Source organism: Rhincodon typus, chromosome 21, assembly GCF_021869965.1.
Source record: "Rhincodon typus isolate 14 chromosome 21, sRhiTyp1.1, whole genome shotgun sequence".
Taxonomy (NCBI): Eukaryota; Metazoa; Chordata; class Chondrichthyes; order Orectolobiformes; family Rhincodontidae; genus Rhincodon; species Rhincodon typus.
In genome coordinates, this window is record NC_063352.1 from 44,671,475 (window position 1) to 44,689,926 (window position 18,452).

General features: G+C 44.2%; 1 protein-coding gene across 2 annotated transcripts in view; it reads left to right on the forward strand.

The window, feature by feature from the left end:
- The first annotated feature begins 10,191 nt into the window (after positions 1-10,191).
- gsg1l (gsg1-like) overlaps positions 10,192-18,452 on the forward strand; it is a 201,649-nt gene continuing 193,388 nt past the window's right edge. For both annotated transcript variants that reach the window (XM_048609420.1, XM_048609421.1), the window contains exon 1: positions 10,192-10,710. In XM_048609420.1, coding sequence (XP_048465377.1) covers positions 10,410-10,710 — 301 coding nt within the window. In that variant the 5' untranslated portion in view covers positions 10,192-10,409. The remainder of the gene's footprint in view (positions 10,711-18,452) is intronic.

Here is an 18,452-nt window from a genome sequence, read left to right on the forward strand (position 1 = left end):
TTGGCCTGCTGTGTTCATCCAGCCCTGCACCTTGTTGTCTCGGATTCTCCAGCATCTGCAGTTCCTACTGTCTCTGATACAATTCTGAGCAAATTGATTTGTCTTGCTTTCATCTCATGAAGCAGTTTGAGTATTCCAGCCTCTATCCCAAATGGAGTTTTTCACTCTGCTCTTGGGCCTGATACTGTTTGAAGCCAGAGGTGCTGGGAAATGGGGGGGTTCAGGAAGGAAAGATTTTCCAAATATCTGGCTGATGTTCATAATAAGCCGTGTGTTAAAGCATTTCATCAGTCTGGATGGACCACCTACTCGAACACTTATATCGTTAGGGGACCATTCGGCAACATCTTTGCTGCACTGTTCCTCATCATCCCATTACAGTGTCCTCGTGGCCAGAATCCTGCGATGTGGTAAGCAAAATATGGAAACTACCTTAAACCTTTATTCACATATGATGTGAGGACGCATGAGTATATGAAGGCCATGACTAAAGGTGAAATAACTCCACAAAGGCTGCTATCCCATCACCAGATTTCCTACAAGCAGGTGATGAGACAGGATGACTCTTTGAGAGCTGTCAACAGCAGATCTTATTCTCACATTCCTTACAACCCCTTTGCACATTTAAACCTCAAACCTGAGTCTGTAAAAATTACTAATGATGTTCAAATTTCAAATCTGATGTTGATCTTGCTGTTTGTGCATCTTCTTTGCAGCTGTAAGTTTGTATTCCTTGCTCTGTTCTATCATCCTATGATCTTTGGATGGTATGATCTGCCTGCTGCATGCAAAACACAACTTTTCACTGTATTTTGGTGCATGTGACAATAATAAATCAAATGGAATTGAATCAAATCAAGTCACTCTTTATTTACATGTGCATAGTACGTGACACGGACTCAGCTAACTCAGAGCTGGGCCTTAGAATGAACAGAACCCCTGACACTTCTATTTATATCTGTCAGCCCCAATCAGTGATCTCATATTTATGAGATCCACCTGGCTGACCTTGTTACAACCACTACAAAAGGTATGGATATAAATTTGCTTTTCACAACAATGAAGAAATGCGTTTTCATGTTTCTGCATTTATATAGCCCACTGAGAAAGAATTACACATGAACAAAGCTATTGTTTCTTTACAATCTGTTTCAATTTCATCTGTCCTTATATACACTATATGCATAAGACCCAAATTTTCCAAAGACTTGGATTGACTCCAGGAAAAAAGGTGGGCAACTTGGTGAAGCCGTAACACAGGACTACTTGCAAGCCATCAGCGTTAGCAGCATGTGTTAGATAGAGCTGAGTGATCCCACAACCAATGGTTCAGATCTAAGCTCTACAGCTCTGCCATATCCAATCGTGAATGGTGGTAGACATTAATCACAGACATTACACAATTCACTGGAGGACACTCCACAAACATCACCATCTCCAACGATGGGGGAGCCCAGCACAGCAGTGCGAAAGATAAGGCCGAAGAATTTTCAACAATCTTCAGCCAGTAGTGCCAAATGGTTGATCCATCTCGGCCTCCTGCACTGGTCCCCAGCATCATAGATGCCAGTCGTCAGCCAATTTGATTCATTCCACATGATATCAAGTGCTGAAGGCAATGGATATTGCAAAGGCTTATGGTAACTGATAGCATTCTGGCAATATTACTGAACACTTGTGTCCTAGAACTAGCCACACTCCTAACCAAACTATTAAAGTACAGGTACAACACTGGCATCTACCCAGAAATGTGGGAAATTGCCCAGTCATGACCTGTTCATGAAAAACCAGGATACATTCATTGCCATCAACTCCTATCCATCTGTCTATTCTTGATCATCATCAAATGATGGATGGTGTCATTAACAATACAATCCAGTGAACACTTATATAATAATAATGTGTGCAATGACACTCAGTTTGAATTCCGCCAGGCCCAGTCAGCTCCTGGCTTTGTTACAACCTTGGTCCAAACACGGACAGAACAACTAACCTCAAGAGGGGAAGTGAGAATGACAGACCTGCATATCAAAGGCTACATTTGAGGAAGCATGGCATCAAAGATGTCCTGGTGGCTCAGTGGTCAGCACTGCTGTCCCATAGCGCTAGGAATCGATCCTGCCTTGGGCAACCGTCTGTGTGATGTTTGCACAATCTCCCCGTGTCTGTGTGGGCTTCCTCCTGCAGTCCAAAAATGTGCAGGTTGGCTGGATTAGCCATGGGCAATATGGTGTCACAAGTATAGGGCAGTGTGGGTGGGTCTGGATGCAGTGCTCTTCAGAGGGTCAGTGTGAACTTAATGGGCTGAATGGCCTGCTGTCATACTGCAGGGATTCTAAGGAGCCCAGCAAAATTGAACTCACTGGAAATCGATGGGCAAATCTCTCTGCTGGTTGGATCATACTTGCCACAAAGGAAAATTGTTTTCTTTGCTGAATTTCAGTCATCTCAACCATGGGATATCTCTCAGGGTAGTGTCCTAGGACCAATCATCTTCAGCTGCTTCACCAATGACTTCCCTCCATCATAACGTCAAACATGGGAATGTTTGCCGTTAATTGCACAATGTTCAGCACCATCCACAACTCCTCAGAAGCAGTTCATGCTCAAATGCTGTTGCCTAATCAAAAACCTGGGACTTGCTCTCCAGCAGCAATTCAAGTAAGCAGTTCTAGCTACCATCTCCTGGGCAATTAGGGATGGGCAATAAATACTGACCCAACCAGTGATGCCTACATCCCATTGTTATAAAGAAGAAGTCAATCCCCTTCTGAGAACTAAGACCAAACACCCAGAGAGGCTCACCTTGCCCTACAAGCTGTTAAATGAAGTGTGAAAAGTGGTATAACCTGTCTCTCACCCCCAATCTGTTATAAAGGAGTGGTTAAATGAAATAAACTCCTGACACTCACTCTATAATCAACAAGTAACAGGCTATTGTCTAACAGTAACAGTGAACAAATTAACTGAACTATTAACAAACTGAACAGTTCCACTCTAACTACTAACTATTCCTGAAAAAAACAAAATTCTAATGGTATGCTGTTCAAATAAGTACACTTATGTAGACGAAAATTTTAAAAAATTAGAACTTAGTCGCTCGAAATTATAGCCACGTTATGTCTTTGGGAATGTTCTGTGTCTTCTCCGTTGATCTTCTGTCAGGAACACCTGCTCCATTGAATTCTTTTGTCAGGAACACCTTCTCTGTCTAATTCTTCAGTCAGGAATATTAACTAAGAGTGCCGCGGTACCTTTATTTAGATGATACTTTCTCTGAGACCTGAGAGAGCTGATTTCTTAGCAGATGGCAGCTCATGCTCTGCCGATTTTGTAACAGTTCCTGTCTTTTATACCCTTGATGACATACCAATTTCTTGCAATAGGATTGGTCCTATGTTGTCAAAACCATCAGATTTAAATTTAATTGGTTTTTTGTATCTAAGTGCCTGGTTTAAATTAATTGGCTAAATCAAAACCTATTGTCTTGGTAACAAAACAAAACTAAGGCTTGGCCTGCAAACCACCCAGCCGTTTGATACAAATGTTACAGTTCAAGTGCTCTGTGCACGCAAACGCACAAGCTGCCCACAGACTTTTTTTTTAATCTCCAAGCCTAGAAAAAACAAATCATCTTTTAAAGAGACCACACACTACTTTCTCCCCTATCATTTTATAAACATCAATATTTTACAAACACCAAATTCTAACATCCTGCCTTCCAATCCACAAGTGCTCTACCCAACTTCGCAACACCGTAAACAAGGAGAAAAGATGACAGGACCCAACAGATCAGTTTGTGAACTGCAACGATAAAGGATGTGCCTTTTTCAGAGGCAGTGCTAGCTGATAGAATCATTGACTTTGTGATTGCTTCAACCCATTTTGAAGCACATCATAAGCGCTTTTGGATTAACCCAAAGTTTACACGTTGGAAATCGCAAAATAAAACCCGGTGTTGGTATAAAGTCATCCTCATCGGCAGACAGAGTTTGTAGACTTTGTGCACCGTGTCTAACCTTGGCAAAGTGGCTAATTCAAAAAAACCTGATAAACCGTGCAGATGGCACAGCCTCACACATCAATTGTCCAGCTTTCCACAACATAGGCATGTGAGAGCGGGGGAAGCATCAATACAGGAAGCCAAAGCCAGGACAGATGGTTTAACAACCTGGTGAGACAGAGCTAGGTGCAAGATAGTTACCAGGGTTCCTGCAAACAAAGGGAGCTTACCAAATATCACATGGAATGACCAGACAAGTTGATTAATGAGGATGATCTGAGCATTAACACACTTAGTGAGCATACATTCCACGGAGTCAACATTACATTGTTTGTGGACAACATTGAGCATTCAAAGAATTTACTGCCATTGATTTTGTATTCTATAGAAGTTGGGTAACATGGGACTTTACACTTTCGAAGGAAAGCAAAATATGGAGTGGGAATTGTGTTTAATAACAAAAATGCCACATTAATGTAGAACAGATACAATTTTTGTGCTGAGATAGCAAGAACTGCAGATTAAGTCAGAGATAACACAGCGTGGAGCTGCAGGAACACAGCAGGCCAGGCAGCATCAAAGGAACAGGAAAGGAACAGACATTTCGGGTCAGGACCCTTCTTCAGAAATGTGCTAATTTGTTTAGACACTGGTATCTGTCTTGATCAGAGGATACTGGAGTACATTAATGCAATACTGAACCTGCAAAATAAAAGTGATTTTCACAAGTTGTTGAAATCTATTCAAATTCCCTTTTGTCATACTCATGGAATTTAGCGCAGAAAGGCTTGTGTCTTCAAGAATGTAAGGAAAATAGGAATTGCCATTTATCTAGCAGGAGGATCATCAACACATGTTTGATGAGCTCAGGAAATCATTGGCTGGAGTGGCAGAACACAAGCGACTGAATTTATGCTTCACCTGCAGGGACCACTGCTGCCGTGGGTCATGCCCAGCTCCCATATGTTCCCCCGATGCTTCCTCAGTGAGCAATAGTCTGAGGGTGCCAGGTCACAGGAATGGCACCAGTACAGATGGGAGCTCGGAGTCAACTATGTGTCACCCAATGTGGTGAGCACCACGCAGACACAGTCATTGTGGATTTAGATGAGGAATGATATGACAGATGATGCCAATGCCATTGGAGATCTATTTGTAGGCATCTCACTGCTGTGCCCCTTGCCAATGAAAGGCCCACACTCGGTTTGCGAATGCACAGACAATGGAGAAGTCATTTCAACAAACAGTACATCCATGGACAGTTGGACCCAAGAGGTGATACAGTGGGATGTGCCTCGTATCAGTGTCATCTGAAAGGCTGTGAACTCACTGCAGCAGTGTATCAGCTAAAGGTTGAAGTCCCCATTTGGCTAACCTTCCAGAGACACCTGTAACGCCCCACTGAGGAAGCACACTGGAAATGTGCGATTGATTGTGAGATTGGTCGCCAAAGTTAATGATTTTAAAAAGTAAGCAAAGATTCCTCTATTTACCTGACTTTCAGACCCAGGTTCTCAGAAAGCATTGACCACATTTTTATACTGAAGAAAAACTTAGAATCTACAGGGAAATGATTATGAACCATTAGCATATAACTCTATTAATTAAAACTGTCATCGCCTTAAAATGTTCCCCTTACACACACACACACACATACACGCATGCACACACACGTGCACATGGACACGCACGCACATACACACATGTGCACACACATACACACACACACACGTACACATATACACTTGCACACACGGACACATGCACACACGGACACAGACACACGCGCACATAGACTCACACAGACACATACGTGCATCTTTATACTTGGCAAAGCAGTTCAGACGTCTTTGTTCAAAGGATCTGATGAAATGGTTCTTGTGCTAATCAGAACACTACTTCTTCCTTTTCCAGAGGTGTTTGCTCTGGTTTGGCCAGTTCATGTGTATAAGAGGTCTTTCACTTATTAAGTAAAAGCTTGCAGTAATTGCTGGAAGGAAAATAAAATTAGATTTCTGTAGATTTAAGTATTTTTACTGGAGAGAACATAACAAAAAGATCCTCAGTTAAGAAGTCTGAAGGCTTCTCTCTGTTTTGTTCTGCAAAATGGTATTATCGCTGGACTATTAATCCAGACACTCAGATAATGTCCTGGGGACCTGGGTTCAAACCCTGCCATGGCAGATGATGGAATTTGAATTCAATAAATATCTGGAATTAAGAGTCTCATGATGACCATGAATCCATTGTCAATTGTTGGAAAAAGTCCATCTGGTTCATTATCATCCTGCCATCCTTACCTGGCCTGACCTACATGTAACTCCAGCCCACATCAATGTAGTTGACTTTTAACTGCCCTCAGGGCAATTAGGGATGGGCAATGAATGGTGAACTAGCCAGTGATGCCATCATTCAGTGAATAAATTAAAAAAAAAACAGCCCCAAGCTGTTGAGCTACCTGAGAACCAATCACTTGGCTCTTGCCAGGCAGAAGGTCTTTTTCACCAATAACTGTTCTCTAGTCCACAGAGCAGTCAGTTACTTACACCAAATCTTAAATCTTTCTGTACAAACCCTTCAGCTCCACACCTTCTGCAATCACACCTTCACCACTTATCCACAAGCAGCTCTGTAACCAATGCTTACAATGAGCACCAGGTGAATTGCTTTGAAAACATGCAGCAAGCCTTGGTGTTAAAATATTAATTTCTCACAAATTAACAATACAGAAATAAATAAAATATGTTGTTTCACACACCTCAGTCACTGGAAAGTAGTGAGGGGCCATGTTGTGTTGAATGACTGGTGAGGGGAAGATTGTGATTTCTTTTATTCAACCTTGGGGTGTGGGCAACCCTGGCTATGTCAGCATTTAGCTCTCATCCCTAATTGCCCTGGAGAAGACGATGGTGAGCTGCGCTCCTGAACTGCTTCAGTCTTTGGAGTGTCAGGTTGCAACTTAAGGATTCTTTTGAAAGGACTTAGAATGTTTCCAGGAGCTCGACAGCCTTTCTGCAGTGACACAAACATCTCAAACCACTTGAAAAGCAGTGGTGCAAATCTATCTAATATACCCTGGCCCACATAGCACAATACACCAGGAGAAGTTTCAACAGGACTTCTACCAGATGATGTCCACTTTACTCACTAAGGACCATAAAGCAGAAAATCACAGAATCCCTGCAGTGTGGCAGCAGGCCATTCAGCCCATCAAGTCCACACTGACCCACCAAACAGCACCCCATCCCTGTATTCCCCAAAGCTAATTCACTTGACTTGCACATCCCTGCACACTGTGGGCAATTTAGCATGGCCAATCCACCTAACCTGCACATCTTTGGACTGTAGGAGGAAACCGGAGCACCCGGAGGTAACCCACGCAGACACGGGGAGAATGTGCAAACTCCACACAGACAGTCGCTCGAGGGTGGAATCAAACCCAGGTCCCTGGTGCTGTGAGGCAGCAGTGCTAACCACTGAGCCATCGTGCCACCCACAAATTGATTCCTTTCTGCTCTCTATTGGAACCCTCTCTATTGTACTCCTCTATGCTGGACCCCTCTCAGCTGGACTCCCCTCCCCTGATCTTCTCTCCATTGGAACCTTCTCAGTTGGTCCCCTCTCTCTACGGACTCCTCGCTGCTGGTCCCCTCCCTACTGAACTGCTCTCTGTTGGTCCCCTCTCTGCTGATCTCTGATATGGGATCCCTCTCTGTCAGCATCCTTCCTGCTGGTGCTGTGCTGTGACCAGCAGGCTACAGGTACTCAGAATCACAGAAACATTACACACAGAAGCAGACCATTCAGCCCATTATGCCTATACCAATTCTTCAAATGAGCATCATTACCCAGTTGTCAGTCTCCTGCTTTCTCCCCCATACACTTACCCATTAATGCCCCACTTGAATGCCTCCATCACATTTCCAGACAATGCATTCCACACCCAAATGTGGTTCCCATAACTAGACACATTGAACCAGTCCTGACCTGGTGTCCAATCTCATGTAGAAGCAATGGCCCCCATTCTAATATGAGCAAACCTGCACAGTGTAGAAAGTAAACTCTGAGCTGACATGGTGGAACAAACCCTTTCCCAGCAGAAGATAAAGAAGCAGCTACACAGAATACTGAGAGTATTTGTGGCAGGATTCTCATGGAGTGGTGTCTCATGCTGTGCTGACACTTTGACTTTTAACTGGCAATTTCCAGGAGTCTGGAAAACAGGTCGACCACACAATAAAGTCAGCAACAACATGGAGCGCATAACATATGTTCATCAACATCTGTCCAGGAGGTTACACAATCTAAATTGTTGAATAAAATGTAGAGAGTGGATGCAATGGCAGCGTCCCAACCACTGAGTCTAGAACCCCAGGTATAAGTCTCACCTGCTCCGGTCACAACAACTTGGTTAGAAAATATCTCAAATAAAAGGTGGGTTCCATCGGTCTGGTTAATGTACTAACATTGTCTTGGTTTTAACACTTGAGCCACCGCCAAGTACATACACACACTTACTCCAGGTTTAAAACCAAGTCTGTTAGCATTCACACATACTGACAAACAATATAACAGAACATGTAACACCAACATTAAGATCTAATTCTGGTGGAAACACAGGCCTAAATAGAATGTTGTGATCTCTGATCAGTAAATGGGGAAAGAAAAGTGATGTTTGAATATTGAAATGACTATAACCATCAGCATTAGCTCATAGTTCATTCCTCCTGCAAGGTTTCGAATGAGAATGGAATGTTTGATACTTGTAAGGTAATAACCCCCTCTGCAACCTATCTCCCAAAGTTACTTCACCTGACGAAGGAGCATCGCTCCAAAAGCTTATGATTTCAAATAAACCTGTTGGACTATAACCTGGTGTTGTGTTACTTCTGACTTTGTCCACCCCAGTCCAATGTGGGCATTTCTATATCATCCAAAAGTGCCTATTAGTGAGATGGATTCGACATTCAGGCTGGTACAATAACAACATTTAAAAGGCATCTGGGTCGGTACATGAATAAGGGCTATGGGCCAAATGCTGGCAAATGGGACTAGATTAATTTAGGATATTTGGATGATTTAGTTCCATTTGATTGGTGCTGAACAGTTACATTTTTAATATTTGTGATGAAATAATAATCTTAGCTGCTAACTTGATGTATACTGTGAATGAGTAACTATAGGTGGAAAGTAATTGTAAGTAGCAGACTTCTATTGCAATTTTTGTGGCTTTCTGTTTTTTTTTCTGTGCTCCAAATTGGCTAAGAATCAAAATGAGGGTAGGGAATAATGATTATTTATAACTCTAGAGGGAAGTGTTTAGTTACGGGGTATTTTATCCACTAATAGTGCTGTACAACTACCACTTAGAGTAATAGAGATACACAGTAGGGAAACAGGCCCTTCGGTCCAACTCCTCCATGCCGACCAGACTTCTACAAGTACTATGTTGGTTCCTCAGGGGCTGGTGTCAGAACCACTACTAGCTTAAAAATTTATAAGCAACTTGGACATCATTTCAGGAGCAGGAAGGTGGGACTAGTTTAGATTGGGATTATGGTCGGCATGGACTAGTTGGGCCCAAGGGTCTGTTTCGTGCTGTACGATTCTATAGGGAATGAGCTGTCAGAGGAAGTGGTGGAGGCTGGTACAATTACAACATTTAAAAGGCAAATGGGTAAATGAAAAAGGAAAGGTTTAAAGGGATATGGGCCAAATGCCGGCAAATGAGACTAGATTAATTTAGGATATCGGGTCAGCATGGACAAGTTGAACCGAAAGGTCTGTTTCCATGCTGTACATCTCTATGACTCTATGTGTTGGACAGGAAGGTCTGTTTCCGTGCTGTACATGTCTATGATTCTATTGAGATTAGAGAGATCCAGCTACTAAATGTTTCTTTGCTATATGGTCACTTGTTTTTGAATTCTCTTTTTATTCCTATCTCCGTAAATTTTTTATTTTTCCCCCATTGGCCAGGTTCTTTCACAAAATAAAACTCACACTTTCACAATTCCTCATTCATAAAGGGGCTTGGTATGGTTTTACTCTGAAATGATAATTCCCATATGTCAGATGGCCGGGCTGAAAGTGCGTGTTTAAAGAAGAGGGAGTGCCCAGGGAAAGGGGGCTGGGCATGTGAATTCTCAGTGAATTTTTTGCACTGGCAAGCAGGAGAGCAGGTGACCGACTGTCAGAGGGAGGCAGCGGTATTTCTACACAATGTGGTTTACAGTGGAAAATGCTGGTGTGTCCCCTCTCTCCTCCAGGCTGGAAAAAGAGCAGCCTTTCTCCCTTCAGTGTGGGACAGGCACCAAGCAGCTCAGGAAGGCTTGAAAGGGCAGAGGACAAGAGTGAATTTGCCCTGCTCCCTACCCAGACAGGCTAAAGTGAGCGGCAGACAGTGATGAAAACCAGCAGAAAGTGCCGGGCGCTGATGGCAGTCTCTTTAAACCTAGTGGCACTGCTTTTCTCTACCACCGCCTTCATTACCACGTACTGGTGCGAGGGTACTCAGAAAGTGCCCAAACCCAATTGCAACAAGGAGACCAAATCCAACTGCATCAACTTGAACCGCACCGGAGCCGTGAACAGTTCCAAACCCGACCAGGTTCACTACAGCTGGGATAAGGGCGATGATCGGTTTGTCTTCCGTTATTTCCACACCGGCATATGGTACTCCTGTGAAGAAAACCTCAGTGGTATCGGTGAGTGTGTGCTAACCCTGGCCCAACTCCCCATCCCCGGGAGAGATCCGAGAAATTGTAGAGAAATAGCCCAAATAGCAGGTTCCACCCTGCCTTGTGCTCTGTTTGAGAAGTCAGGGTTGTTGAGACCCACTGTTGCAAGTGGGAAATTACCGAGAGGTAGCAGGTTTATTTCTAACGGGGTGAACGTTTGAGTACCTGGACTGCAATACAGCGATAACAAGCCACTGATTTAAGACTCCGAACAAGAATTCCGGACTGGAGCATCTGACGAATCGAAACTTGAATGAAACAGCATGAGCAGGCAGCATTCTATCACTGACTCGCTGCTTTAGTCAAAAACAGTTCACCCTCCGGACAAACTGTAATATTGCCTTCTTTATTCCCCCCATAAATAGTCCAACAGTTTCCTGAATTATAACTGTGACCTGGGTTTTGCACAGTTGATATTCCCCCGGATTGTGACGGTGGTTTATTTAACGAGTAAGGTTTAAGGCATTCCTGCTCACAGTTTGTACAGTTGGCACAAAGTTTATATCACGGAGAGAAACGAGCTAGAGATTATTCTGTCAGCTTGGTGGTTTGGTTGGATTTAGATCTTGAATTTGCAAATTTGCTAGTTTCAACACACATCCTACATCCCTCAGGAAATAAGTTTGGATAGAAATCGCTGCCTGGCACAAAAAAGACCAGTACTTTTCATTTATCACAAACTCCTCCACTGGCTGGCATTCTGCCATATCCCTCACATAGGAATTGAACAAGGCAAAATGGTTTTCCAGTTATTATTGCACTCATTAGGCTATTTCTGGCCACATTGAAAGGTGAATGAATTATTTCATTCTGTTCTGACGGGGGGACATAGGGAGCTTTTCTATTGAAGAGTATTTTGAATGATGGTGATGGACAATTAAATATCTGATGGGAAGAGGAAGTTCCATAAATATTCCCATCTGGAAAAACAGTGGGTTCAGAAAGTGAGTACAAAAGATAACACTAAAGTGTTTACAGTCACAGAGTCATACAGCTCAGAAACAGACTCTTCGGTCCAACCAGTCCATGCCAACCACAATCCCAAACTAAACTGGTCCCATCTGCCTGCTCCTGGCCTATATCCCTCCAAACCTTAGATAACAAGGTGTAGAGCTGGATGAATACAGCAGGCCAAGCAGCATCAGAAGAGCAGGAAAGCTGACATTTCAGGTCTAGACCCTTCTTCAGAAATCTCAAACCTTTCCTATTCATGTACTTATCCAAATGTTAAATGTTGTAATTGTGCCTACATCCACCGCTTCCTCAGGAAGTTCATTTGACATGCAAAACATCCACCTGCGTGAAAAATTTGCCCCTCATGTCTTTTTTAAAAATCTTTCTCCTCTCATTTCTAAAATGTGCCCTCTAGTGTTGAAATCCCACAATCCTAGGGAAAGGACACCTAGCATTAACCCAATCTATACACCTCATGATTTTATAAACTCCCGAAAGGTCACCTCTCAACCTCTTACGCTCCAGTGAAAGAAGTCCCAGACTTTCCAGCCTTTCTTTATAGCTCAAATGTTCCATAATCTTCAGTGAAGGAATGGTTAGTAAGTTTGCAGATGGCACCAAAATAGTTGGGATGGTGGACAGTGAAGAAAGTTATCTCAGAGTACAACGGGACCTTGAACAGATGTGCTGATGGACTGAGGAGTGGCAGGTGGGGTTTAATTTAGATGAAAGTGTTGCATTTTGGTGTTGCATTTTGGAAAGGCAAATCAGGGCAGGACTTATACAATTAATGGTAAGGTCCTGGGGAGTGTTGCCAAACAAAGAGAGAAAGGGATGCAGGTTCATAGCTCCTTGAAAGTGGAGTCACAGGCAGACGGGATAGTGAAGAAGGCATTTCGTACACTTGCCTTTATTGGTCAGTGCATTGAGTATAGGAGATGGGAGGTCATGTTGCGGCTGTACAGGACATTGGTTGGGCCACTTTTGGAATACTGCATTCAATTCTAGTCTCCCTGCTATAGGAAAGATGTTGTAAAACTTCAAAGGGTTCAGAAAAGATTTCCAAAGATGTTGCCAGGGTTGGAGGATTTGAGCTATAGGGAGACGCTGAATAGGCTGGGGCTATTTTTCCCTGGAGCGTCGGAGGATGAGCGGTGACATTACAGAGGTTCATAAAATCATGAAGGGCATGGATATGGTGAATAGCCAAGTTCTTTTTCCCCAGGGTGGGGGAGTCCAAAACTAGAGGGTATAGGTTTAAGTTGAAAGGGGAAAGATTTAAAAGGAACCTGAGGAGAAAATGTTTCACACAGTGGGTGGAAAGTGTTTTAAATGAGCTGCCAATGGAAGTGGTGGAGGCATTTAAGAGGCATCTGGATGGGTATATGAATTGGAAGGGTTTTGTGGGTTAAATGCTGGCAAATGGGACTAGGTTAATTTAGGATATCTGTTCAGCGTGGACAAGCTGGGCCAAAGGGTCTGTTTCCTTGCTGTACACCTGTATGACTCTACATCACTAACTCAGCCTTCTGAGCCACCAGCAACACTGAAATCATTCTTCACTCCATTTGATTCACTTCACATTGTATTGTGACACCTTTGGGTGTACAGGGGATGGAAAACGCTATCGGTCCTGACAAGTTGCCGACAGAAGCACAGCATTGTTATGGCTGTGAGGAGGTCATTTGGCCCATTGTCCCTAAACCAGTTCATTAAATGAGCATCATTACCCAGTGCCAATCTCCTGTCTTTTCCCCCCAGATCTGAATAATGCAGGGTTACAGGGATGGGGCTGAGAACAGTATCTGTGTGGGATGCCTTTTGGAGGGTTAGTGTGGACTCAATGGGTCAAGTGGGTCAAGCACAGATCAGGTTTGTGATGGAATACTGTCCATTTGCCTGGATGAGTGTGGCATCAAGAACATGCAAGAAACCCAACACCATCCAGAGCAAAGAAACCTATTTGATTAGCATCCATTCATCAACTTAAACATTCACTCCCTCCACTGTCTAGGCACAGTGGTTGTTGTCTGTACCAGCTATAAGGTGTACTAGAGTAATTCACTTAGGTTCCTTCAATAGTGCCTTCTAAACCTCTGACCTCTACCACCCAGAGACAAGAGCAGCAAATGTATGGACATACTACCAATCGCAAGTCCTCCTCCAAGGCACACAGCATCCTGACTTGGAAGTATGTTCTCATTCCTTCACTGTCACTGGCTTGAAATCCACGGAACTTCCTCCTTAACAGCACCGTAGGTGTACTAGCGCCCCAAAGGCTGCAGTGGTTCTAACCCTAACCCTAGCCCATCTTCGCCAAGGCTATCATTGACTGGCAACAAATGCTGACCTAGCCAGCAATGCCCACAAACCATGAACAAGCTTGAAAAATCTCCCTTTCCTGTGAAAAATCTGATATCACTTCAATCGTATTGTAGCAAAGATTTGCAACATGTTCCCTTCTTGTCAGATTGATATGATACTTATCATTGAATCTGGTATGGTCTGTTCCCTTGTCAAAACTAAAACTCTCTCGGTTATATTGTCTAAATTCATTGCCGTTACCACGTTAGCTGTTCTGCTTCTAAAAATAAAATCTCCCATTATAACAGCAGTGTTTTTGTCATATGCATGCACCTGGTGTAATTGAGAGCAACTAATGTTAATTGGAAAATAAGATGGAAATGATGCAATTGGTCCATCCTCACCTTGTTTAGTGTAAAATGGAACTGGTTTAGATGGGTACCATGATGTTTTACTGGTGTTCCCACTGAGAAGAGCATAGTTGGTAGGCTGCACTGTGGCCTGTAAATTACAGACTAACTCCTTTAGATGAATGTTTGAGATTAACAATGTGGTTTGGTTAAAATGATGCTTGAGTAGAGTGGGAGGTGGGTAAAGGCAGAATAGTTGGCTTGGGTTTGAGAAGGTTTGTCAGGATAAAAGGCTCATCCAGTTGGGACAGGGAGCTGGATGGGATAAACCGGGTTGGGTGGGGTGTGGCTGGTGTGTGAGTGGGGTCAGTGGTCAGAGTTGTGTAGAGAGTTCAATCGGGTCATGGAATCAAAGGTTCAGGTGTGTGTCAGAGGGTCATGGAAGAATCGGAGGGGAGAGGCAAGTTAGATGTCAGGGGTAGACGGAGAGGGGTAAGGTAGACAGAAAAGATTAGGTGTTAGGGATTTGTTGGGAGTGGAAGGGAGAAGTGAGGGAAAGTCGCCAGGTGGTCAGAGAGAATCTAGCTCGGTGATGGAGGCTTTGGAGGAAGTTTTCAAAAAGCATGAAAATTGTCGGAAGTTTCAACTTCCCAGGCAATTCTCAGGGAGTCAATCTGTTGGACCTCTGTGGGGTTTTGATATGCATGTCTGGACATTTGTCTAGTCTTCAACTATCAGCAGAGAAAGGTCAATGACCAATGTCTGGAAAACAGAGTACTTTTCTGTAGAAACCTTTTCTTACTGTTCCAGAGACGAAGACTGCATTGAAAAATGTCCAATAAAGTTTCAGCAGCCTTTTTAAAATCAGTCAAATGCTATGTGCATCATGTTCTAATCACAAATAACTCTAAAAATGGCTATGTTCCAGCTTAACAAAACTCAAAGCTAAAGCCTTGTATAATTTAATTTTTTTTTCAGGTAGCTACAAATCACTTTCTGCACAATACTGTTGTGTATCTGAAAGTGAAAGACAGTGTGATATTATCTCCACTGAGTGATAGCGATGTAAAAATAAGCATTTGGGTAATATTTATTTTTATTATTCATGGAATGTGGCAATGCTGGCTCAGAGTCATAGAGTTATACAGCACAGAAACAAGCCCTTTGCTTGAGCTTTGCTAAACAGATATCCTAAATTGATCTGGTCCCATTTACCAGCATTTGCCAACTTGGTCAGTATCTATTGCCTACACTTAATTGCCCCTTGGAAAAGTGGTGATGAGCTACCTGATTGTTCTGCTGTCAGGTAAGTGCACCCATACTATTATAAGGAATGAATCCCAGGATCAAAACCCAGTGACATTGGAGGAACAGCAGCATATTTCCAAGTCAGGCTGGTGAGTGGGTTGGAAGGGAAATTGCATTCTCATGCATCTGCTGCCCGTGCCCTTCTAGATGGCAGAGATTGCAGGTTTAGAAGGTGCTGTCAAAGGAGTCTTGCTGAGTTTCTGCAGTACACCTTGCAGATGGCACACACTGTGTCAATGGTGTGAATGTTGACAGGAATGATGATCCAATTGGTGGAGCCCATATCCAGGTGAGTGAAGAGTGTCTAGTCACACTCTGATATTTGCCTTTGTAGAAGGTGGACAGGCTTTGGATAGTCAGGAGGTGAGTTCCTCACTGCAGGATTCTAGCCCATGAGCTGCTCTTGTAGCCACTGCAATTACATGGCTGGTTCAGTTCAGTTCCTGGTCAATGGCAACCCATATAACGTTGCTGGTGAGAGACTTGGTAATGGCAATATTACCAAGAGAATGTGGTTAGAATTTTCCACCTTGGGGATGGTTATTTCCTGGCACTTGTGTGTCATAAACATTATTTGCCATTTACCAAGCGTGAAAGCTGCCCAGGTCTCGCTTCATGTTAAACTGAACTGCTTCAATATTTCAGGAGTTGTGAATGGTGTTGAATATTGTTCAACCATCAGTGAATATCCCACTTCAGATATTATCAATGGGGGTGGAGGGGTGTCATTGATGAAGTAGCTGAAGATGGTTGGGCCTAGGACACTACCCTGAGGAACTGCTGCAGTGATATCCGGAGCAAACCCACACAGACACAGGGAGAATGTGCAAATTCCACACAGACAGTCGCCCGAGGGTGGAATTGAACCCGGGTCCCTGGAGCTGTGAGACAGCAGTGCTAACCACTGACCCACCATTTCTAGGGCTCCTCCATGCCATATTCAGTGAAAATCTGACTCCACCTTAAAGGCATTTGCTCTCATTTCACCTCTGGAGTTCAGATCTTTTGCCTAATGAAGTCAGGAAATAAGTGGTCCTGGTGAAACCAAACTGAGCACTAATGGCCGTGCTGTGCTGAGTAAATACTGCTTGACTGCACTGTCAACACTTACATTGCTGTAAAAATTGACAGAAGACTGAGAAGCCTATGATTATTTCAATTTGCTTTGTGGTTTGTGGATGGGGCATATCAGGGATATTTTCTGCTTTGTCCAGTAGGAGTCTGTGTTATGGATGTACTGGAACAAGTTGGTTAGAATCCCTACACAAGCCCAACCCAAACCTCAGAGCATCCCACCCAGACCCATCCCCTGATAACCCACCTAATCGACACATCCCTGAACACTACAGGCAATTTAGCATGGCCAATCCACATAACCTGCACATCTTTGGACTGTGGGAGGAAACCCATGCAGACACAGGGAGAATGTGCAAACTCCACACAGACAGTTGCCCACGGGTGGAATCGAACCTGGGTCGTTGGTGCTGTGCAACAGCAGTGCTAACCACCGAGCCACCATGCCACAAGCTTTCATTACTATAACCGGAATGTTGTCAGGACCCAAAGACTGGGCAATGTCCATTGGCTTTAGCCTTTTTCTGATATCACATGGTATGAATTGAGTTGGCTGAAGACTGGCACCTGTGACACTGGGGACCTCTTGAGGAGGCCAGGATATATCACCCACTTGGCACGTCTGGCTGAAGACTGTTCTGTATGCTTCAGGGTTATCTTTTGCACTGATATTCTAGGCTCTTCCATCATTAAGGATAGAGATTTTTTTTCCACTTGCTCCTCTCATTACTTGTTTAATTCATGATGGAATGGTGATATAAGACATCAGAACTTAGACCTGAGATAACAAGGTGTAGAGCTGGATGAACACAGCAGGCCAAGCAGCATCATAGGAGCAGAAAGGCTGACGTTTCAGGCCTAGACCCTTCATCAGAAAAGGGGGAGGGGAAGGGGGTTCTGAAATAAATACGGAGAGAGTGGGAGGCGTATAGAAGATGGATAGAGGAGAGGATAGGTGGAGAGGAAACAAACAGGTCGAAGAGGCGGGGATGGGGCCAGGAAAGGTGAGTGTAGGTGGGGAGTTAGGGAGGGGATAGGTCAGTCCAGGGAGGACGGACAGGTCAAGGGGGCGGGATGAGGTTAGTCGGTAGGAGATGGGGGTGCGGCTTGAGGTGGGAGGAGGGGATAGGTGGGAGGAAGAACAGGTTAGGGAGGCAGGGACGAATTGGGCTGGTTTTGGGATGCGGTAGGGGGAGGGGAGATTTTGAAGCTTGTGAAATCCACATTGATACCATTGGGCTGCAGGGTTCCCAAGCGGATGTGAGTTGCTGTTCCTTTAACCTTCGGGTGGCATCGTTGTGGCACTGCAGAAGGCCCAGGATGGACATGTTGTCTGAGGAATGGGAGGGGGAGTTGAAATGGTTCGCGACTGGGAGGTGCAATTGTTTATTGTGAACCGAGTGTAGGTGTTCTGCAAAGCGGTCCCGAGCCTCCGCCTGGTTTCCCCGATGTAGAGGAAGCCACACCGGGTACAGCGGATGCAGTATACCACATTGGCAGATGTGCAGGTGAACATCTGCTTGATGTGGAAAGCCTTCTTGGGGCCTGGGATGGGGGTGAGGGAGGAGGTGTAGGGGCAGGTGTAGCGCTTCCTGCGGTTGCAGGGAAAAGTGCCGGGTGTGGTGGAGCTGGAGGGGAGTGTGGAGCGGACAAGGGAGTCATGGAGAGAGTGGTCCCTCCGGAAAGCAGATAAGGGTGGGGAGGGAAAGATGTCTTTGG